General features: G+C 43.3%; 1 protein-coding gene across 3 annotated transcripts in view; it reads left to right on the top strand.

Annotated features, from left to right (window-relative positions):
* The window catches only part of FBXW4 (F-box and WD repeat domain containing 4), a 60839-nt gene that overhangs the window by 1353 nt on the left and 42257 nt on the right, over positions 1-17229 (top strand). For all 3 annotated transcript variants that reach the window (XM_032116443.1, XM_032116445.1, XM_032116444.1), the window contains exons 2-5: positions 10202-10297; positions 13023-13208; positions 14388-14520; positions 17020-17114. In XM_032116443.1, coding sequence (XP_031972334.1) covers positions 10202-10297; positions 13023-13208; positions 14388-14520; positions 17020-17114 — 510 coding nt within the window. The remainder of the gene's footprint in view (positions 1-10201; positions 10298-13022; positions 13209-14387; positions 14521-17019; positions 17115-17229) is intronic.

Raw genomic sequence — 17229 nt, 5'->3', positions numbered from 1 at the left:
TGAGGCTTGGGGGCTTCAGGCTAGGGGAGGTTGGAACATGAGACGGACAGAGCTGCTGTGTGCAGCTGGGGTGGCTCCTGTATGCCCACACGCCCTCCCCACTTTTGAGCAGTGGTCCCTGCCATGGTCTTGAAAACACCTCAGAGAAGAAGCTGCAAGGGAGCAAGGCCTGGGACAACATTCTGGGAAAAGGCTGGAGAGTGGATTTAGTGCATTCTTAGGTGCAAGAGCTCTCATGGGCCCCCAGGAACACATGTGTCTTAGGTTCTCACAGAGCAGCTTGCTGGTATAAATGGTGATGGCTGGCACAGAGAAAATGACTCTTGGACTTTTCATAGCTTCTGTGTTTTAAAGTTTTGTGAGTAGGAATTGTTTGAGGTTTTTTTCCTGGGGTCTTTATTTTTCCCTCATAAAACAGCAGTTCAACAGCACAACATAGATTAGGCATAGGGTCAAGCCCTCTAGGCTTTGCAGTGTGTATGACACCAGCATCTCTTTAGATGAAGTGCCTTTGGGGCTTGGGCCTTGACAGTGGTTGGTGAGGATCCAGAGTTTGCCTTTCCTCTCTCAAATTTGTCTGTGTACCAAGCACCACTTGGAGGCAACCAGACAAAGTTGGCTTTCCTTCCCCATTTAAGGATCCCAAGAGGAAGTTTGTGTTCTTAGGATCTATGAATCCCTTCCAGTGGCTTCTCTTTAGCTGCCAGCATGGGTCTTGTTTGTCGTTCAGTGACTCAGTATTGTTTCCATAAACACTGTGGTGACATGACTCAAAAGAAGGGATGGCAGGTTTTGACCCCTATTTTGCTGTCTGATGTTGCTGCCTCATCAATGCATAGACTTTAGAGAAACAATTAGGTCTTCTGCTGGCAGGAACAGAAGTTTGGTGCTGCTGAAAATCCTTGTGTTGGGTTTTCAGGCCAGCACTTCAACCCACTCGGAGTTCACAGATTGGAAGTTAAGCACAGTTCCCTTGGAAGTCAGCAGGAGTAAGCTCTGTGGAATGGCTGTGCATTGGACTCTTGTCTACTGTGATATATGATTTTGTCTCCTGAGGAAATGAAGTTCTGTATTTTTCATTAAGAATAAGGTGATACTCTGCTCCTTCAGTTGCAGGAGGGATCAGGTGTACAGCAGAGCAGGTGCTCTGTGTGTAAGGACCACCACTTCCCCCTGTGGAGGAATGCACGTCTATAAACAGCTACAGAAGAGATTTGCTAGGTCACAGGGTTTCAGAGAAGGGAAGGCTGCTTGAGTATCATAAATTCCCAGGGATTTCAGTGCTGTTAGATTTGCTATGAACAGGGTTTTTTTAGTAATTCTGGGATGTACTTTTGTGCTGTGTCCTATTTTCAAGTTTTCCTCAAACAACTCTAGTACTGAGAGCTGCTTTTAGCATCAGTCAGCACTGCCTTGGTCCTGGGGAGTTCAATCATGGGTAACACACCAAGTTACATTACAAGTGGTTATGAAGAAACCTTGAGATATATCTGGAGGATGTTTCCTTTAATTACTTTTAGCTTCATAGAAGGCTCAGACAGTCTCCAGTTCCTTGAAATAGTGTACTAAATCCTATGGAGAATACCTGAAAAACAAACACTTGTTTTTCCTGGGTGGAGATCCAGCATCTGGGGACAGTTGCAGGAGTTTTACTCCAGTAGGGTAGACAGTTTGGCAACAGGTAAAAGGCAAGGGCATATTGCAGTACCAGGAGGTCTGGATATCTGAACATCTCCAGAAGAACCAGTATGATTGCATGTGTTGAGCTGTACAGCTGTAAAATTTGTTCTTAGCTGAAGAAGAGTTCAATAGTCTCTCTCTGGCATCTCAGGGGTTTTAACTAGCCATGTCTCTTCTGTAGCACTTGCTCCTCGTGCATGTCTCCAAGATCAAGAGCAATCTCCAAGATTGCTGCTCTTGCAATTGAGGGAGTAAGATTTGCAGAGAGATACTGTATTTTATTTGACTTACCAGTACAAGTTGGGGAGGGAGTTTAGGCAAGCTTCTGGGCACACCATCCTTCTTGATAGCACTTCTAAGTAGGAACCTGGTAGATTGCTCATTGAAGATTAAATTTGAGCTGATTAGGTATTTAAGCTAAAATATTTTTGTGTAAATAGAGTGGTGATGAAGATAATGGTTAGCTGGACCTTCTTGATAACTGTGCTTTCTTGGCGATATGGAATAACTCTTGAGTTTGTCAAGCTTGGCTTTGACTCATGCAGGAGCTGAAGCTTCTATTGCGTGTTCTGGCTAATGTTGCATGAGGTGAACACTAATTTTTACTTTTGAGAGGTTTTTGTACAATACTGTGTGCAATTGAGAAAGCAAAGGTTGGAACTGTTTATGGTTAGTATACTTAATGAAATAACATACATGGTTCTAACATTAGATCTTAAACTGATGGTCCCTGGGAGGCTGGCATAAGTTAAAAATTAGTCTAGGGAGTATTTACAGTTTAAAACAAAAATCCATCTCAGAGTAGTTTGATCATTTCTGCTGTTAAGTGGCTTTTGATAAGCCATCTGTTGATGCTTTGTAAATAGCAATAAATTTGAGCCTAGAGGAGATAGCTGTGAAACTTAACCCCCGCCTTCACTTCCCCATTTTTAAAAAGGTGATTAACTTGAAAATGACACTATTTCTTTAAAATGTTGTTTCTGTTGGGTATATATTCAGATAATTGTAACAACAAGGATCAGAAGGAACAGGCTTTATCTTGTATGTGAAAAAACTGTTTGCACAGTCAGCTTGCTTATAACACTTCTTTCTGCCAAAATAGGGAAGAGAGAAGATTGATAAGAAACTGGTTGCAAACCCCTAGTTGTTAGCAGCGTGCAGAAGAAAAATACTAGTATATGTGAAAAAATTTGATTTTATCTAATTTTTAAAGTTGTCATCCTGGCTACGTACCTTTAAAAATTGCCAGCTGTGGTTATCTCTGGACACATGCTTGGGCTGAAACAACATTAAATTAAGTTGCTAATGATGTCAAAGGAAGATGTGGACTTCAGCCCAGACACTAGGTGTTATGCTGAAAGGCATATCCACAACATTGACAAGCTCTCATATTTGCCCTTTTTGGTAGATTCAGCCAAATGGGAGCCACAGATGTAAGCCAAGTTAAGTATTTCAGGTATGGATTCAATTGTGCACTTGCAGGAGAAGAAAGACGTTTGCTTTGAGGGATGTATCTGTACACTTAATTCCTTTGGCAGAGGGGAATCATTAGGTTCACATCAGCCTGAGTCACTGTATGTTAGGGATGGCAGGGGCTGACCTGGAAGAGTTCTTAAAGCACATTCTCAGTGTTAAAAATGTTCTATTTCTTCATTGAATCAGCAGTAACTAAATGTTCAATAGAATATTGTGTCACTATTATGGAAGTACAGAGTGGTTGTAGATGGATGTGCTTCTTGGCATCTGAACTGTGAGCCTCTACAAATCAGGTCAGTTTTTCTGTATAGACAAGTTAATTTTATGTATAGATCTGTACTGCTACAAGACATTGTTGTGAGGATGGTAAAAAGAGAGTCCCTATGCTGAAGATTTTTGCTTTACTCAGTCATAGGAGCAGCTGAAGTAAAAGTTGAGCCACGTCTTCAGGATGTAAGGTGAAAGGAAAGTTCTTTGTTTTAAAAATGTGTGGCAGCATGTCACAGAAAAGTAAAGGCTTAACAACGCTTTCTGCAGCTAAACTGTAGCTGAGTAGTAGCACAAAGCCTTTGGGGGTTTTGGTGATATAGTGATATTACAGTTGTGTCCGGTAGCCTGTGTCTGTTTTGCCAGCTGTTGTACAGGCCCAGAAAGAGCAGTCTCTGCCCTGACGAGCTTGCTGCCTAAATAGCCAGGGTAAACAAGGGCTGGAGGGGAAGGAGAGGCAGGGAGATGTCAACCAAGCTGCCCTCTGTGCAGCAGGTCAGTGTCAGAGCCAGGAATAGCAGAGAGTGCTTTAAGCCTTTATCCAGGGCCTGCTTGCTGGACCACCTTGGACTGGAGAAATCGGAGAGGCAAAGAGCTCATTGCAAGGTGATTCTTTATTTAAAGCATGGAAGAAAGGAATAAAGTTGCAGCTGGGCTAAACTTATTTCCTCTTTGTTACAAAGGAATTTTAGAGGGCAGGTTAAAAGTTGGAACCTAAATAGCTTGACAATTTGCTCTTTGTAATGTATTAATAGATGTCAAAATACAGAAATGTTCCACTGCATGTTTTCTCTTTCCCTGTCTCCTGTTCTGCCTTGCCCACTAGGATCATGGTATATTCTCCAGTTCAGAGAAACAGATTCATTAATGCATAAGTTTATCATCTGTGAGTATTTAAGAGCTTGTGTAAGCATTTTGGTGAGTTAATAAAAGCTGTGTTTTCTCCAGATCTTGGAAAAATGTATACACCTACAGGAGCAGGAAATGGCCAATCTGTGCAAGTCAAATCCAAATGCAAACTGCAGCAATCATAGGAGACCTCAGCATTCACCACTGGAGGGGGAGGGAGTGTGAATGCTTGTAAAGCTGCTTCAGTTTCCTTCATCTTTTAAAACTTGTTTTAAAAACAAAGTTTCATTAAGATGAATGAAGAAGGCAATGAACTAGTGCATATGATGCAGAAGGGAATACTCTAGGGAGGATATTGCAGTAACAGAAGAAGCTTGGAAGAGGGAATGCAGCTCTTGCTTTGTGCTGGAAAAGTCAGTGGTTTTTATAAACTGCTGTTACATTTATTCTTACTCTGTCTTAAGCTCTTAGTGCTGGGCAGGACAGATCTGCCAGGACAGCTCCACAACAGTGAAACTGCTGCTTCTTCTGGGCATGGGAAGTTGTTTGTAAGAGTTTTTTGAGACCCTTACCTTAAGATCTTCACAAGTTCAAAGAGGAAGAAGAATTTTATGTAGTTCAGGGCTTAAAATATGTGTGCTTTGTCGCCGTTACCCCTGTTGGACTAGCTATGGGTTATTTCATTCTATCCAAGTGCTACCCTGACAATCTACTCTTTCAAATCAGAATACACATGACACCTATTCAACAGCTTCAGGTTTTCTCATATTCTTTCCAGGGCAGTGCATTTTTTGAAGAAGCCCAGATTTAATCTCCAAAAAGCCTATGCAAGTCCCTGAGAGAGTCCAAACCCTGCCTGGAGTTTCTAGCCAAAATCCCATTGCAATCACTTGTAAGGGAGAGGGCATCTGATGGCAGAGTGCCCTGGCTCAGTCTTGGTGGTGGTGTTCTGTTGGGAAGCCTTTGTCAAAGTGTGTGTCCTTGCTGTGTGTACAGAAATTTGTTTGCACCTCTGGGTGTTATGACAGCCTCTACCTTCTTCATGAGGTGACTTGTTCACAAGAGCAGTTTGGTGGAGCAGTTAACAGCCTGGTAACATCTGAGATGGTACAGACACAGCAGAGGAAGCAAGAACAGTGAGGAACGGTTGCAGAGCTCTCTTCCATCTCAGAGTTATTTGAACCCGTGTCCCGTAGGGAGGGGGGAGTACAGAGGACAGGCTGAACATGGCAGTAAGCTAAATAAGGGTCATGTGCTAAAGGAATTCAATTGGAATTTTTGTCCTGGAAGAGACATTTTGAAAGCTAGCTGGCTTGTTGAGGACAGCAACAGGGGCTCCTGACATAAATAGCTTTTCCCTCTCGGCTGTCTGTTGGTGGCCCATGACTTGTAGCTGCACTGAGACCCTGCCACTCAACAGGTGTGTCCCAATTACACAAATAAGCGCAGTTGGTCCTTGTGTTAGCCAGCCTTGCCACAGGGCCAAGGTTGAAAGTGGGGCTTAGCCACTGTGACCTGTTTGTTCTCTGTATGACCCTTCCAGTCAGGCCTCAGGCAGGCTGGTGACAGCTTTTATGCAGACACAGATTTTGTCCACAGAAGAAATTCAGTCTCAGCAGGTCTCTGCAGACTTGCATTTCCAGATGGGCTCTTCAGTACCTAAAATGTAGCAAAACATGAAGGTCTTTGGTGGGTTAGGATGCACCATGCAGCTGGGAAAATACACGGTATGACATGTTGGTGTTATCTTCTGTAATATGGTCTATGTTGTTGCAGGCACCACTGTTTTGGCACATGCTGAAATTGTAGACAGCCAGCAGAAATCTCCCTGGGATGCACTACAGCACAGAAGCTCTTGCTGTTGCAGAAATACCATTTCTGCTGGCAAAGGACTTTGGCTGGGGAGGGGATCATTGAAGGCAAGATCTGTTGGAGGTGATGTGCCCTGGCTGAGTGATTCTTTCTTTGCTTTCTTTTGGGGCCCAGGCCAGAAACTGCCTTGGTAGCTGAGGTCACCTGGGTCAGTGGTGCTGTGTGGGGACAGTTCCAGTCTCTTACTTCAGCAGCTGGGAAGTGGGGTCCAGAAGGAATATTACATTTCTTTTGGTAACTCTGCCAAGAAAGAGAGGAAATTCATAATTTGAGCAAAATACTTCTAGCTTTTTTTGTAGGGTGGGGTGAGGTAGGAAGGGGGAAATGAAAAGTCCTTTATAATGGGTTGCTTGGGATGACTTTTCTCTTGAAGCTTTCTCTCAAGCTGTAAGAAATGTTCAGCTTCTCTTTCTTAGTATAACGAAGTCTTTGTAAAGGGAGCTTCCATCAGGAGTGCATGCAATTGCAAACATGCATTGGCTCAGGTCATGTATGGCAATATATGATTTGGGATCCTGCTGGAGTGCTTGTTGGTGGTAATTAGGTAATAACAAAGACAGCCTTGCATGTCCTGAGTAATGTAACTTTATCAGATATTGATAATTGTGATGCCCTAGCAGAGGTGTAAGATGATGCACTCTAAAGGGCTTTAAGAACATTTTGCTTGAATTTCATTGTGTTTTCATAGTCAGTGTTCACTTGTTCCTTAATCCTGTGTTTCCTGTCATCCTTCTAGGATGCTGGACTGTACCTCATTTGCTTTCTGATGCAGGCCTGTGTAGGTCCTGCTAAAAATAGCAGTCCTTCCCCAGTGAGTCAGCCCTCAGCAGTCTTGAAGTTCACCATTGGGTGGCTTCTCTGGGAACAAGAATGCCAAGATCTTGATTTCACAGAGTACTTAAGCATGTGCTGAATTTTAAGCATGTGGCTTAGTATTTTTCTGGATTGTATATTAAGAAAGATCAAGGTATTAGTTGGCCAGTGGATAGTGTTCTCTCCATAGCATTTTATATAGCATTTGGCTTCATAAGGTGGTTCAGTCTCCTGAATCTTTTGATGTTCTATACAGTTGCTGAAGTGAGAGGTACCTAGTTAAGTCAACCACTCATTGCAGATATGTGATGTCTGTTGATTGCCTTAGGTCAACATGGAAAAATTCTTAGATGTTTGCATGTGTAGAAAGTGTGTTGATCATGACTGAAACAAAATAAGCTCTTGTAGGGGAGAAAAGGAATTTTTTTATCAAATTGTTAAGTTCATATAGTAATGCCCCTTTTAACTTTCTAAGATTTGAGAATTGTTCTCATGCATTGCAGTGATACTCATCACAATTTTTGATGTATTCTGGAAATTGCTCTGTGGAGGTGCTGTTGAGGAAGCAAATTATCAAATTGTATCTCAGCACTTGGTTCCATAACTGTGTTTGATTTAACTTCTGGTATAAGGGATCGAATGTCTCTGACCAACACTGCACTCAATCTTTGCTGCCCCATAATTGGCAAAGAGGAGAGATGTATCAGTCCAATTTCTACGTCATCTTTCTCCATGTGTTTTGTCCCTTTTCTCGCCTCTATTTTGAATAAATAAAATGTTTGGAATATAAAAGGAGGATACTTTTAAGACATTTTTAAATTAGTTGGATCCAGAGTTGTTATATGGAGGAGGAAAGCTGGATGAGTAATATATCTATTAAGAGCAAAACAAAAAAAAAGACAAATTAACACCACCCCCCCCCGCCCTCCAAATCCCATCAGACCTCCCCCATATAGTCCTCTCCACCCAACGCTCATCCCTTCCAGACAGGAACTGTTGACATGTGGGAAAGAATGAGTCTGCTACAGGAGTAACTGCAATAGTGAACTGGTACTCTGGGCCAAGCCAATGTGTGACTCTTTGGAAATTCCATTTTCAGCAGCAGGAGGGTCCAGGCCTGCTAGAAAAGGGACCAGCAGGGTAAGATGGAGGCTGCTTTTTTGACCTTGGATTCACCTTTTTCAGAGCCTTGGAAATTACATCTAGTCTTAGTAGAGTTTATGCATTGGGCTCAGAATGTCTTGTTGGGCCAGCATGTGTTGGGAGTGGGATGTGGTACAAGTGTGTTTTCCATCACTGTGCAAGCTGGTGACTTAAAATCTGTATGTAGGGAGAACTCAACTGAGGGTTGAGTGTAGGGAGGAGGAATGTTTTGGAGTAATGAATGGAATTGGATGTAGGCGGAGAGCCTGAACTCTGTCTGGGAGAGTAATAAGCAATGATGAGAGTGGACTTGACCTGATTTTTCAGTATTGTGCATTCCTCATCTCAGACACTATCTGGCCTCATGAGCTCCTGCAAGTGCTCCCTTTAGAAAACGAACTCCTCTTCTTGCGGCCTAGTCTAACTCTATTTTGGGTTTGTTTGTTTGTTTTTAAATGGCTATGAGAAATAAAGAGCCTGTACCTTTCTAAATTCAGTTTTAATTGGTGTGGCTCTACTGATCATAAATGTAAAGTTGCAAAGCTTTCTAGAGGATGAAAAGCTTTTCTGTGTGTGGTTTCTGTTTTTGTTTAAAATGGGTCACATGCCCAGGAATGCAGTCAAATTATAATGGTGACTAAGTGCCGGAAAGCACAGAAAAGAGGAGGGAAGGGTGAGCAGAAAAAAAAGGAGCCTGAGGCTATGGAAGGAAGGCTGGGAAAATAAGAATCTGGCCAGACCCCAGGGCCAGGTTAGAGATTCCTACACCCATTAACAACCACAGGAGATGTTTATTTACAGGGAGCTAATCTTTGTTTTAAAAATGACAGAGTACCCAAAAATGCTACTTTTGGGAAGTGGATTGGAGGGACTGTAGGGATGGGAGGAGGAAGTTGGTTCTGATGAGGCACCAGTTCCCATCTCTCAAGGATCTTCCCTTCTTCCTATGCATCTGGGTGTGTTGGTTGTTGAGAAATGTATGAAAGCCGGATAAACTCTTGTAGTCTAGTAAGCGGTTCACAACCCCTAGTTACAAAATGTAACTTCTAGAGTTTCTTCTTGTTTGTAGTTTTCTAATCTTTTCTACCTAAGCAGCTCCAGCAAGGATATTGAAAATTAAGTTTATGATATGAGAAAGATGGGAGCTAAAGCTGCCTTTCCCCCTGTCTTTAATCAAACCTGGGTCATGAAAGCAAAACAGATGCTGAACAGCTGCTTGAACTGGGTATGTTCATGTAGACTCTAAAGAGACCTTGGTCCCAGGTGTCTGTGGTACCTACTTTTTGTCACATCTTGAAGAGTGTTGATCTTGGTTTGTCTCCACTCATTCCAATAACTTTGATTTGTAACCCAGCAACAGCTAATGATCTACAGTCTCTTTTAGTAGCTTTATCTGACTGTAAATAGAGAATTTTTCAGCGATGTGCTGGAATTCTCTATCCTTTGGTGAGCTGCTGCAAAAGATAGTTTGTCTTGTGGTGTGTGTGCATTGGGTGGTTTATACAGATAAATGTATTTTATTTTTAGTTGGAACACATCCTGATTTCTGAGTATTGTATCTGGTTATGTGATTGTCAGGCAGGTGAGGCTCTGGAGGGGTTTCTTTGCTAGTCCTTCTTGGATAGGCACACTGGCTTCTCATGTCAGTGTTCTCCTGACTAGTGTTTCCTCTGTCTGTTCTTGTGTGGTGTTGTCCTTGTCTTAAATGGCTCTTTTCAGTCCCTATTTAAAGGGTGATGTCCTGTATCTCTGGTTCTTCTGGTGGTTTCTTTCTGTGTTATCTTGTTTGGATTACATTTTGTCTGAACCCTATGCTGCATTCAGTATACTTGGTCTAGTCTTTATCATATTTAAGGTTTGTAATCATCAGAGGTGGCTTTCTTTGCTGATGATTCCCCACTCTTCTCAGTGTTCCTTTCTTGTCAGCTCTCATGAGTGTGCTCACTGTAGTGTGGCTTTGGCACCATCAGTGTGTGCCAGTTCATCATTGTGAAACCAGGGTGAGAGCTTAAGAGTTTACCTGTGGCCATCTTGAGTGCATTTGTTGTCCAGAAAGCATCAGTCCTGGTTGCTAATCTCATCTCTCCTCCTCTGTCTGCAGAGCTGCTGGCATTCCAGTGAAGGAAAGGGTGAAGGTATCTCAGAACTGGAGGCATGGACGCTGCCGGAGGGAGACAGTCCTGAAATGGAAATGCAAGCAAGTGGCTTCTTTCTCTTCTTCTTTGTTATGTGACAACTGCTGTGGGGCCTTGGGTTTGTGCCTGTGCCCTGAAATGAGATGTTTCCTGCTCCTTGTGATTCATGGGGTCTTACAACTGATTGTTGCTGGCTTATTTTGGCTGTTGCTGGCTACCTGGGTGTGGGGTAACTGGAGTTGCTGCCTTGCCCTAGGGATTCATGCTGAGTGTCAGGAGTTTCTTTCTTAGTAATTTGAATTTGTCTTTGTTCTGATCGGTGCAGTTCTAGTCACATTTAGCAACCTTTGCTACAGATTTCAAACTGTTGCATTCATGTCTACTGCTATATACCATGAGCAATCTTGTCCTGCTCTCACAATGAGCTCATCTTGATCCCTGATGTGGACTTAGGTGTCCCTTCAAAATGCTTCATTTGTCTCCCGTGGTTTATTCTGGACCCTGATTTGGATGTACATATCTAAAATGCTAATTGCCATTCGTCTGCCTTTTGCTCCTTTATTCTCATACCTTATGCTTCTCTCCTTCACTTAAAAAAAAGTATATTTGACATTAATGATAGGAGCTTGTTGTTAAATTCTTGTTTGCAAAGGCGTACTTGGCTTTCAAAGCAAAGTATAAGATAGGTCTCTTGTCTGAGCAGCACATCTAAATTTTCAACCTTCACATCATCAGACTGAAGGAAAAATGAGAAAGACTACAGTTTGTTAGCTGCTGAAGAGCAGGGACCTTCTACTGAGCTTTCATGCCTTTTCGTGCTGTGTAGATTGAAGTGGTGGATAATGTGCCACTTCTTGTCCAAAGTCCTGGGAACAGCTGTAATGAGCAGAATGGGTTTTGGTGCAGGTTGTATACCTGCCTTTGAAGTGCTTGCAACCATCTGTGAAGACAGACTCTGTGGATATTAGAGATCATTACTAAACCAGCTTCCCAAGTGAAAAGGCAAGGACTGATTTAATGAGGCCACCATCCAAATGGCATCCCCTAATTTTCATTTATCCTGCTTCAGATTTGTTACTTCTCCTTATGAAAAAGCCATAGAAAAAGGTAAAAAGCTAAACTTCTGCAAAAGGAGAGCCACAGAAACTGGCTGTAGTCTAGGTAAGCTGGATATTCACTTGCTTTTAGAGGACTGTGTAGGAGTAGAGGAAGGAAGGGGAAATCAAAGCCTGCCTAAACCCAAAGCTCCTGCTCTAAAGATGCCTCTTACTTTTTCCATCTATATGATCAGGTCCCAGATGAACATTATAAACTCAACTGCTTTGTCCATGTGATTAAAAGCCTGTTACTGGAGATGAATGCAGGCAAGCAGGAACCTTCTGTCTAATGAGCAACCTTGTCCTCTTGTTTCTAGTTGTTCATTGTGATGTTGCGAGGTACGGCTGTGTGTAATGACTCTGATGACACAGAAAATCATGACCTCTGAGGATAAATGATCTGAAAAAAAGAGTGAGACAGGTTTTTATGAGAAGCCCCCCTGCTTTCAAAGCCATTTGTTCCTGAATAGTTTGAAAACTGAAAAGCTGCTCTATAGAAAGGCTCTGGATTTGCTCGGTGTTTCCATGGGCGTTGGTGCACTTGGCAATGACTGCAGAGCAGAGCCAATTTCACACATCCATGCCCCATAGGACTTGAGTCCCATGTGTCTTTGTATCCAGCCTCGCTATATCCAGAAATCTTACTTGCTGATTCTCTGGTGGCTATACAAAAGCAAAAACTTGAGCAAAGATCTCACACCCTAAGTGTGTGTTGTAGCCTGTTTTCTTCTGTATTTTGGTTTTATTTCAAGAATAAATAAACATCTTGAGATGACAGACTTGATTCAGACATTACTTGAGTGTCTTCTCCTCTTCTTGGTCTCCCAGAAAGTAAAGCATGTTTTCCATTTGTAGCATCAGGCTTCAAAAAACTTGGAGTAGTTTTTTAACTCCACTGCTCTTGGCCTGGAGCCTGTCCGTAGAAACCTGCCACTGTCCCACATAAAGCAGGGGCCAGACAGGGTGTATGGCCTCTTCTAAAAGATGGGCGAGAGAAATCAAGAGCTTGCTCTACAGCTTCTGGTTTAGCAGTGGAAGAGGTATGAATGTACAAAAATACCTCCTCTATATGATGAGTGTAAAGTTCTTGGGTAGCCTCCGAGTGCAGGAGGTGGTGACTTTCTGTCTGTAGGAAGATCTGTGGTATTTTGCTGACATGCTCCCCTGCTTAGAGGTGTGTGGAACAGTGGCAGCTTTGTGGTCTCTGCTGGGCACCAGCAAATTGTGTTCAGGATCAAGACTGACTGTACCAACAGCCTCACATTGGATGCTCTCTTAGAAAGGCTTGGCATAGCTCACCGACACCAGAGTCTAGTTTCTTAAAAGGTATAGAGCTCATGTGAAGGTTCAGGGGCCCTTAAGTATTTCCTATCTATGCTCACTAGACTTTTGGCCATCTCCTCTTTCAGAGATTCCATGCTTCCTTTTCCTCAGCTCTTGGTTAGAAAAATGCCAGCAATGTCATCCTCTTTTTATGTTGGTGGAGAAGCTTCACTTGTAGCTGTGCTGCTATATTAAGCCCTGCTTTTGCATGTGACCTGCAGCTCCAACTTCACCTTTCTTGAGTAGGCATTTTTGTTAATATGTTTGCAGATGGAATCTTTTTTTTTTTCTTTTTCTGTGTGAGGTTGTTTTGTTTCATTTTCTTCTCCCCACTCCTGCATGCCCCCAACCTGCTGTCTGTTTGCAGTTTGATGCCCTGGATGGAGCTGGATGGCGAGTATCTCTACCTGTCTCAAGCGGAGAACATCCAGGCCTACCACCTCTGTGCAGAAGGGACAGGTTTGCAGCGTCACCCTCAAGCCATCTTCTCTGGCCACCAGGAGGACGTGTGTCGCTTTGTTCTTGTCAACTCCCACATCGTCAGTGGAGGGGGGTAAGTTGGGTGAATGAAGGAGCCCAAGGGTTTTGCCACTGAAGCTGGAAAGATTCTGTGTAACTCCAGCCCAGAGCGGAGAGGCCAGTCCTGCTACACGGTGTCCTCATGCTTGGCTGTGGTCAGCTGCTGCTGCTTCCTCTCTTATAATTTTGTTTCTGGCCTGAAAAAGCTACTGCAGCAGTGAAGGAGCTGAGTCTCATGCTGTTGACCTTAAAAAGTGTCCTTTGCTCTTGTAAACTTGTGTTGATGTCCACAGGATTGTTGGATTGTGATTGACTGATCAGGCAAACCTGAACTGCTGTGCAAGTTTCATTTCTTTCCCTGTTAAAACCAGGGTAGCTAGACTGTTCTAATAATCAGTACTGCTGGTAGCTGGGACTGCAGTGGTGCAGAAAGTTTTCTAGAGACAAGTGTGTATTTATTAGACCCACTGATATGATAGTGGAGAGGGGAAAGCTGCCAAGCATTCCAGCACACACACACTTCTCCAATTAATTTTGCATTTGACTGACCTTTTTCAGTTACAGCAAATGACAGGACTTTTATTAATAGCTAAAACTTTATAAATATACACAGCAGTAAAGCACAGAATTGAGAGAAACAGTCATGGCTGTCTGCCCTGGGTATCGTGAGACTCTCCCTGTGAACTTCAGCCCAGAATTCAGGTGAAAATGAAGACTTCCATTTAAAATTCCAGTAACTGTGTTGGTTGAAAAAGGTCTAAATGTCTGTGTAGTTAATTCAAAGCACAGCACCCTGCATGGCTGCTCTGAAATGAATGAAAAGCTGAGGCTTGGACATGGGTGAGAATGTCCTCTCACTTGTTCCCTTACTCCAGACATTCAGCATACAGACAAGATTCTGGCAAGCTCAAAGCAGTAGGAGGAGGAATGGCTGCTTTGCTATAGTTTCTGCAGCTTAACACAAAGTGGAGGGTGGAAAGATAGCCAGGAAAATTTTCATGTGCATCAGATCAGGCTTTGACTGGCCAGATGTGGCATTGCAAGAGAACAGGTGATGTGTGAAGAGTGAAGGGTTAATAATGCTGCATGAATTTCAGCCCCTGTCAGAGACCAGTCCTGGTCTTTTTATAGTGCTCTGAAGCATTAATAGAAGGTGCATGTCCAAGGGAGATGCAGCTCATACAGCTTCCCTGCCTGTGGATTTGTTTTTCAGAGATGGAAGTATTGTCCTTCACAAGATCCATGGCTCCTACAGCGTCAAGTTCTCTGCGCATGAACAGGAGGTGAACTGTGTGGACTTCCAAGGTGGCCTCATTGTCAGCGGCTCCCGGGACCGAACAGCGAAGGTGAGCAGGGGATGTTTCAGCAGCTGCAGGTGCTGCTGTAGAGGTGACTTCAGAGGTCTTGTGCCATGAATATTTAAGTGTCAGCAGAACTGTTTCGAGCCTTGTACTCCTTGCAGGAGGAGTGCTGACTATCTTGGTTCATGTCTCTGAAAAGATGCTTGCTCTGCCAGGCTTGTTAGAAAGCGATTTGGCAGTAATTTACAGCATCAGCTGCTGGCTTAAACTTAGAAGTGCAGAAGGCAGCAGCTGATATTTTGCTTCTTTCCCTGTACGTCTGTCTATACTGTACGTCTATCTATACTGGAGATGCATGCCAGTTAGTGTGAAATTTGCTGTATGTATCTCAAACCCATCCTGGTTTTGTGATTTAATATTGCAGTGTGATTTAACATGCTCTGTGTTATATATTCAATCTTTGTAAAGGATAACGTGATGTCTTTTCCAAATCTGTGGTTATTTACTAATTTTGTGGTTTATTTATTTGTGTGTGGGTTTTTTTAAAATGGTTCTTGGTTTGCAAACCAGGAGTGAAGTTAGACTATGAATACTGTTAGCTCCCATTTTTCTCTTCCAGCTGGCGTCACTGGGTCCTGTCACATAATTTTTGACTATTTCTTTTTGGGGCAGGACCTTGCTGATTTTTTCCTTCTGGATCTGGTTGGCAATGCTCCGTTCCTATGTGGACCTGAAGAATTGTTCTTCTGAGCTGTAAGCAGCTCTGTTTTATCAGTTTAGGAAACTCTACACAGATGTTTCACCCGTGTCCTGCTAGCATGGTGCAGTACCTGTGGCATCTTCACAACCAACCACTTGTTTCATTGTTGGAAGTGGTTGCTGTGTGTTGAATAAGTTGGTTTTTGCTCTGGGTAGGCTGATGGGTACTCTTGGTCCCTGGTTTATATCACAGAGCATTCATGGAGGTAAGATGAAAACCAGCCTATTCCTGTTTTTCAAGAGGGGAAGTTGAAGCAAGGAAAGACTTAAATGTCTCTTTCAAGGTTTTATAGGAAGTGTGTGGAGCAGCATGACCTGATCTATTTTTCTTGGTCCCTCTGTACAGATGTACTCCTGAGTAAAATCACTTCCAAGTAAAGCAATGTTCAGATGCAAAAGGCAATTCTGGGGTTGCTCTTTGCCTACTGGGAGCAAGGCCTTGATGCTGCTTTGTCTCACACTTTAGCAGTGCTGCTCCTCTCTGGTCGTGGATCCTCTTTTCTGGGAGAGTGCCTTCTTGCTCCTTCTCTGACAGCTGGAGGACAGACATCCCCGACCTTGAGAACAAATTCCTGAAGGCCAGAGGGGAATTTCAAGCTGTTTTTCTTAGAGCTAGTGTGAGATCTTGCCCACCCAGTGCTCCCCACAGCATATACTCTGGGGATGTTCACCTCTTATTTTTTATCATCTCTTTTGTAGGCTGTCTTGTTTGCGTGAATGAGACCCTTGGAGGGTGGAAGGGAATCCCTACCAACCTTTTAAAGGGGCTCTTAAGTGTCTAAGCTATTGAGGGCTCTGCTGAGTGTTGATTAGGACTAAGCCCTGAAGAGCTGCTAATGTACATTCCTGTGTGATAGGCAGCAGACAGTGTGCTCTGAGCAATATTTTTAACCTGTAGGAGATAGGGATGCCTTAAAGGAGTTAAGCTTTTCTGTTGCTTTTGCTGACACTAGGTGCTAAATTCCCCGCTGACAAGAATAGCCTGCAATCTTGGGCATTATCAACAAACAAACAAATAGGGCACTCCCCACTTTGAAGTCTTGAAGTGAAACATTGGGGGTTGGTTACAGACTACTGGGGGGCTTGAGTCCTGTGGGCCAAGAATGATGGCAAGGTGGAGAAAATGGGGGCCACTAGCAGAGGCCCCAGCAAGAATTTGGGGGCCTTTATTAGGGCCCAGAAACAAAGGGGTGTACTGGTGGAAGGAGATGTGCATGTTTGCACTGTTGGGGGAGGGAAGGAATTCTCTCACATTTTTAGTGAGCAAGGGGGGCCAGTTTGAAAACAGCCTGGGGTACACTTGAGAAACTTGGTCTAAAGGAGGGACTTATAAAAGAAGATTATTTTACAGGCTGGTGAATAATTAACTTTATAGCTAACATTAATGGAAAATTTTCAGGGATGCTACTAAGTCTTCCCACACTGTTCAAGAAAACAGATTTGAACAAATCCTAATTCTCATTTGTTTAACTACAGAAGATGAGGAGTTGAGCACTTCTTGAGTCTTGCCCCTAGAGAGCAAGTGGTGATGGGGGTGCTCTCTCTGTTACCAGTGGGGTGGAAGGTCATACTTATAAGCTGAATCTTTGTGTGATTTCAACTGCTTGTTTCTGCCAGCAATTGAAGGCTCTGCTCCCCAAAAATAAGTAATTGGAATTCTGGGAGAAGGTCTCAGGGAAGGTAAGCATGGCAGTTTGGGCAGCTCTTCCAGTACAACATTAGCAGCATGCATCCTACCTTCTGCTATTTTGGGTGATGTGGCATAACACGCATCTTTCTCTTTAGGTTTGGTCCCTGTCCGTGGGCAGAGTTGGTCAATGTCTACATACAGTGCAGACAGAGGATCGAGTGTGGTCCATTGCTATCAGCCCATTATTAAGGTAACAGATCTCTTTATTCCCAATTTCCAGCAGAGAGAAGTAAAGGAGTTGGATAGGCTGTGTGTCCACAAATCTTTCTGAGGCACCAATGTGACAACTCAGGGACTTGATTTGT

Source organism: Corvus moneduloides, chromosome 8 (assembly GCF_009650955.1).
Source record: "Corvus moneduloides isolate bCorMon1 chromosome 8, bCorMon1.pri, whole genome shotgun sequence".
NCBI lineage: Eukaryota > Metazoa > Chordata > Aves > Passeriformes > Corvidae > Corvus > Corvus moneduloides.
Note: the sequence above shows the minus strand (reverse complement) of the source record. Positions and strands in the feature narration are given on the sequence as shown.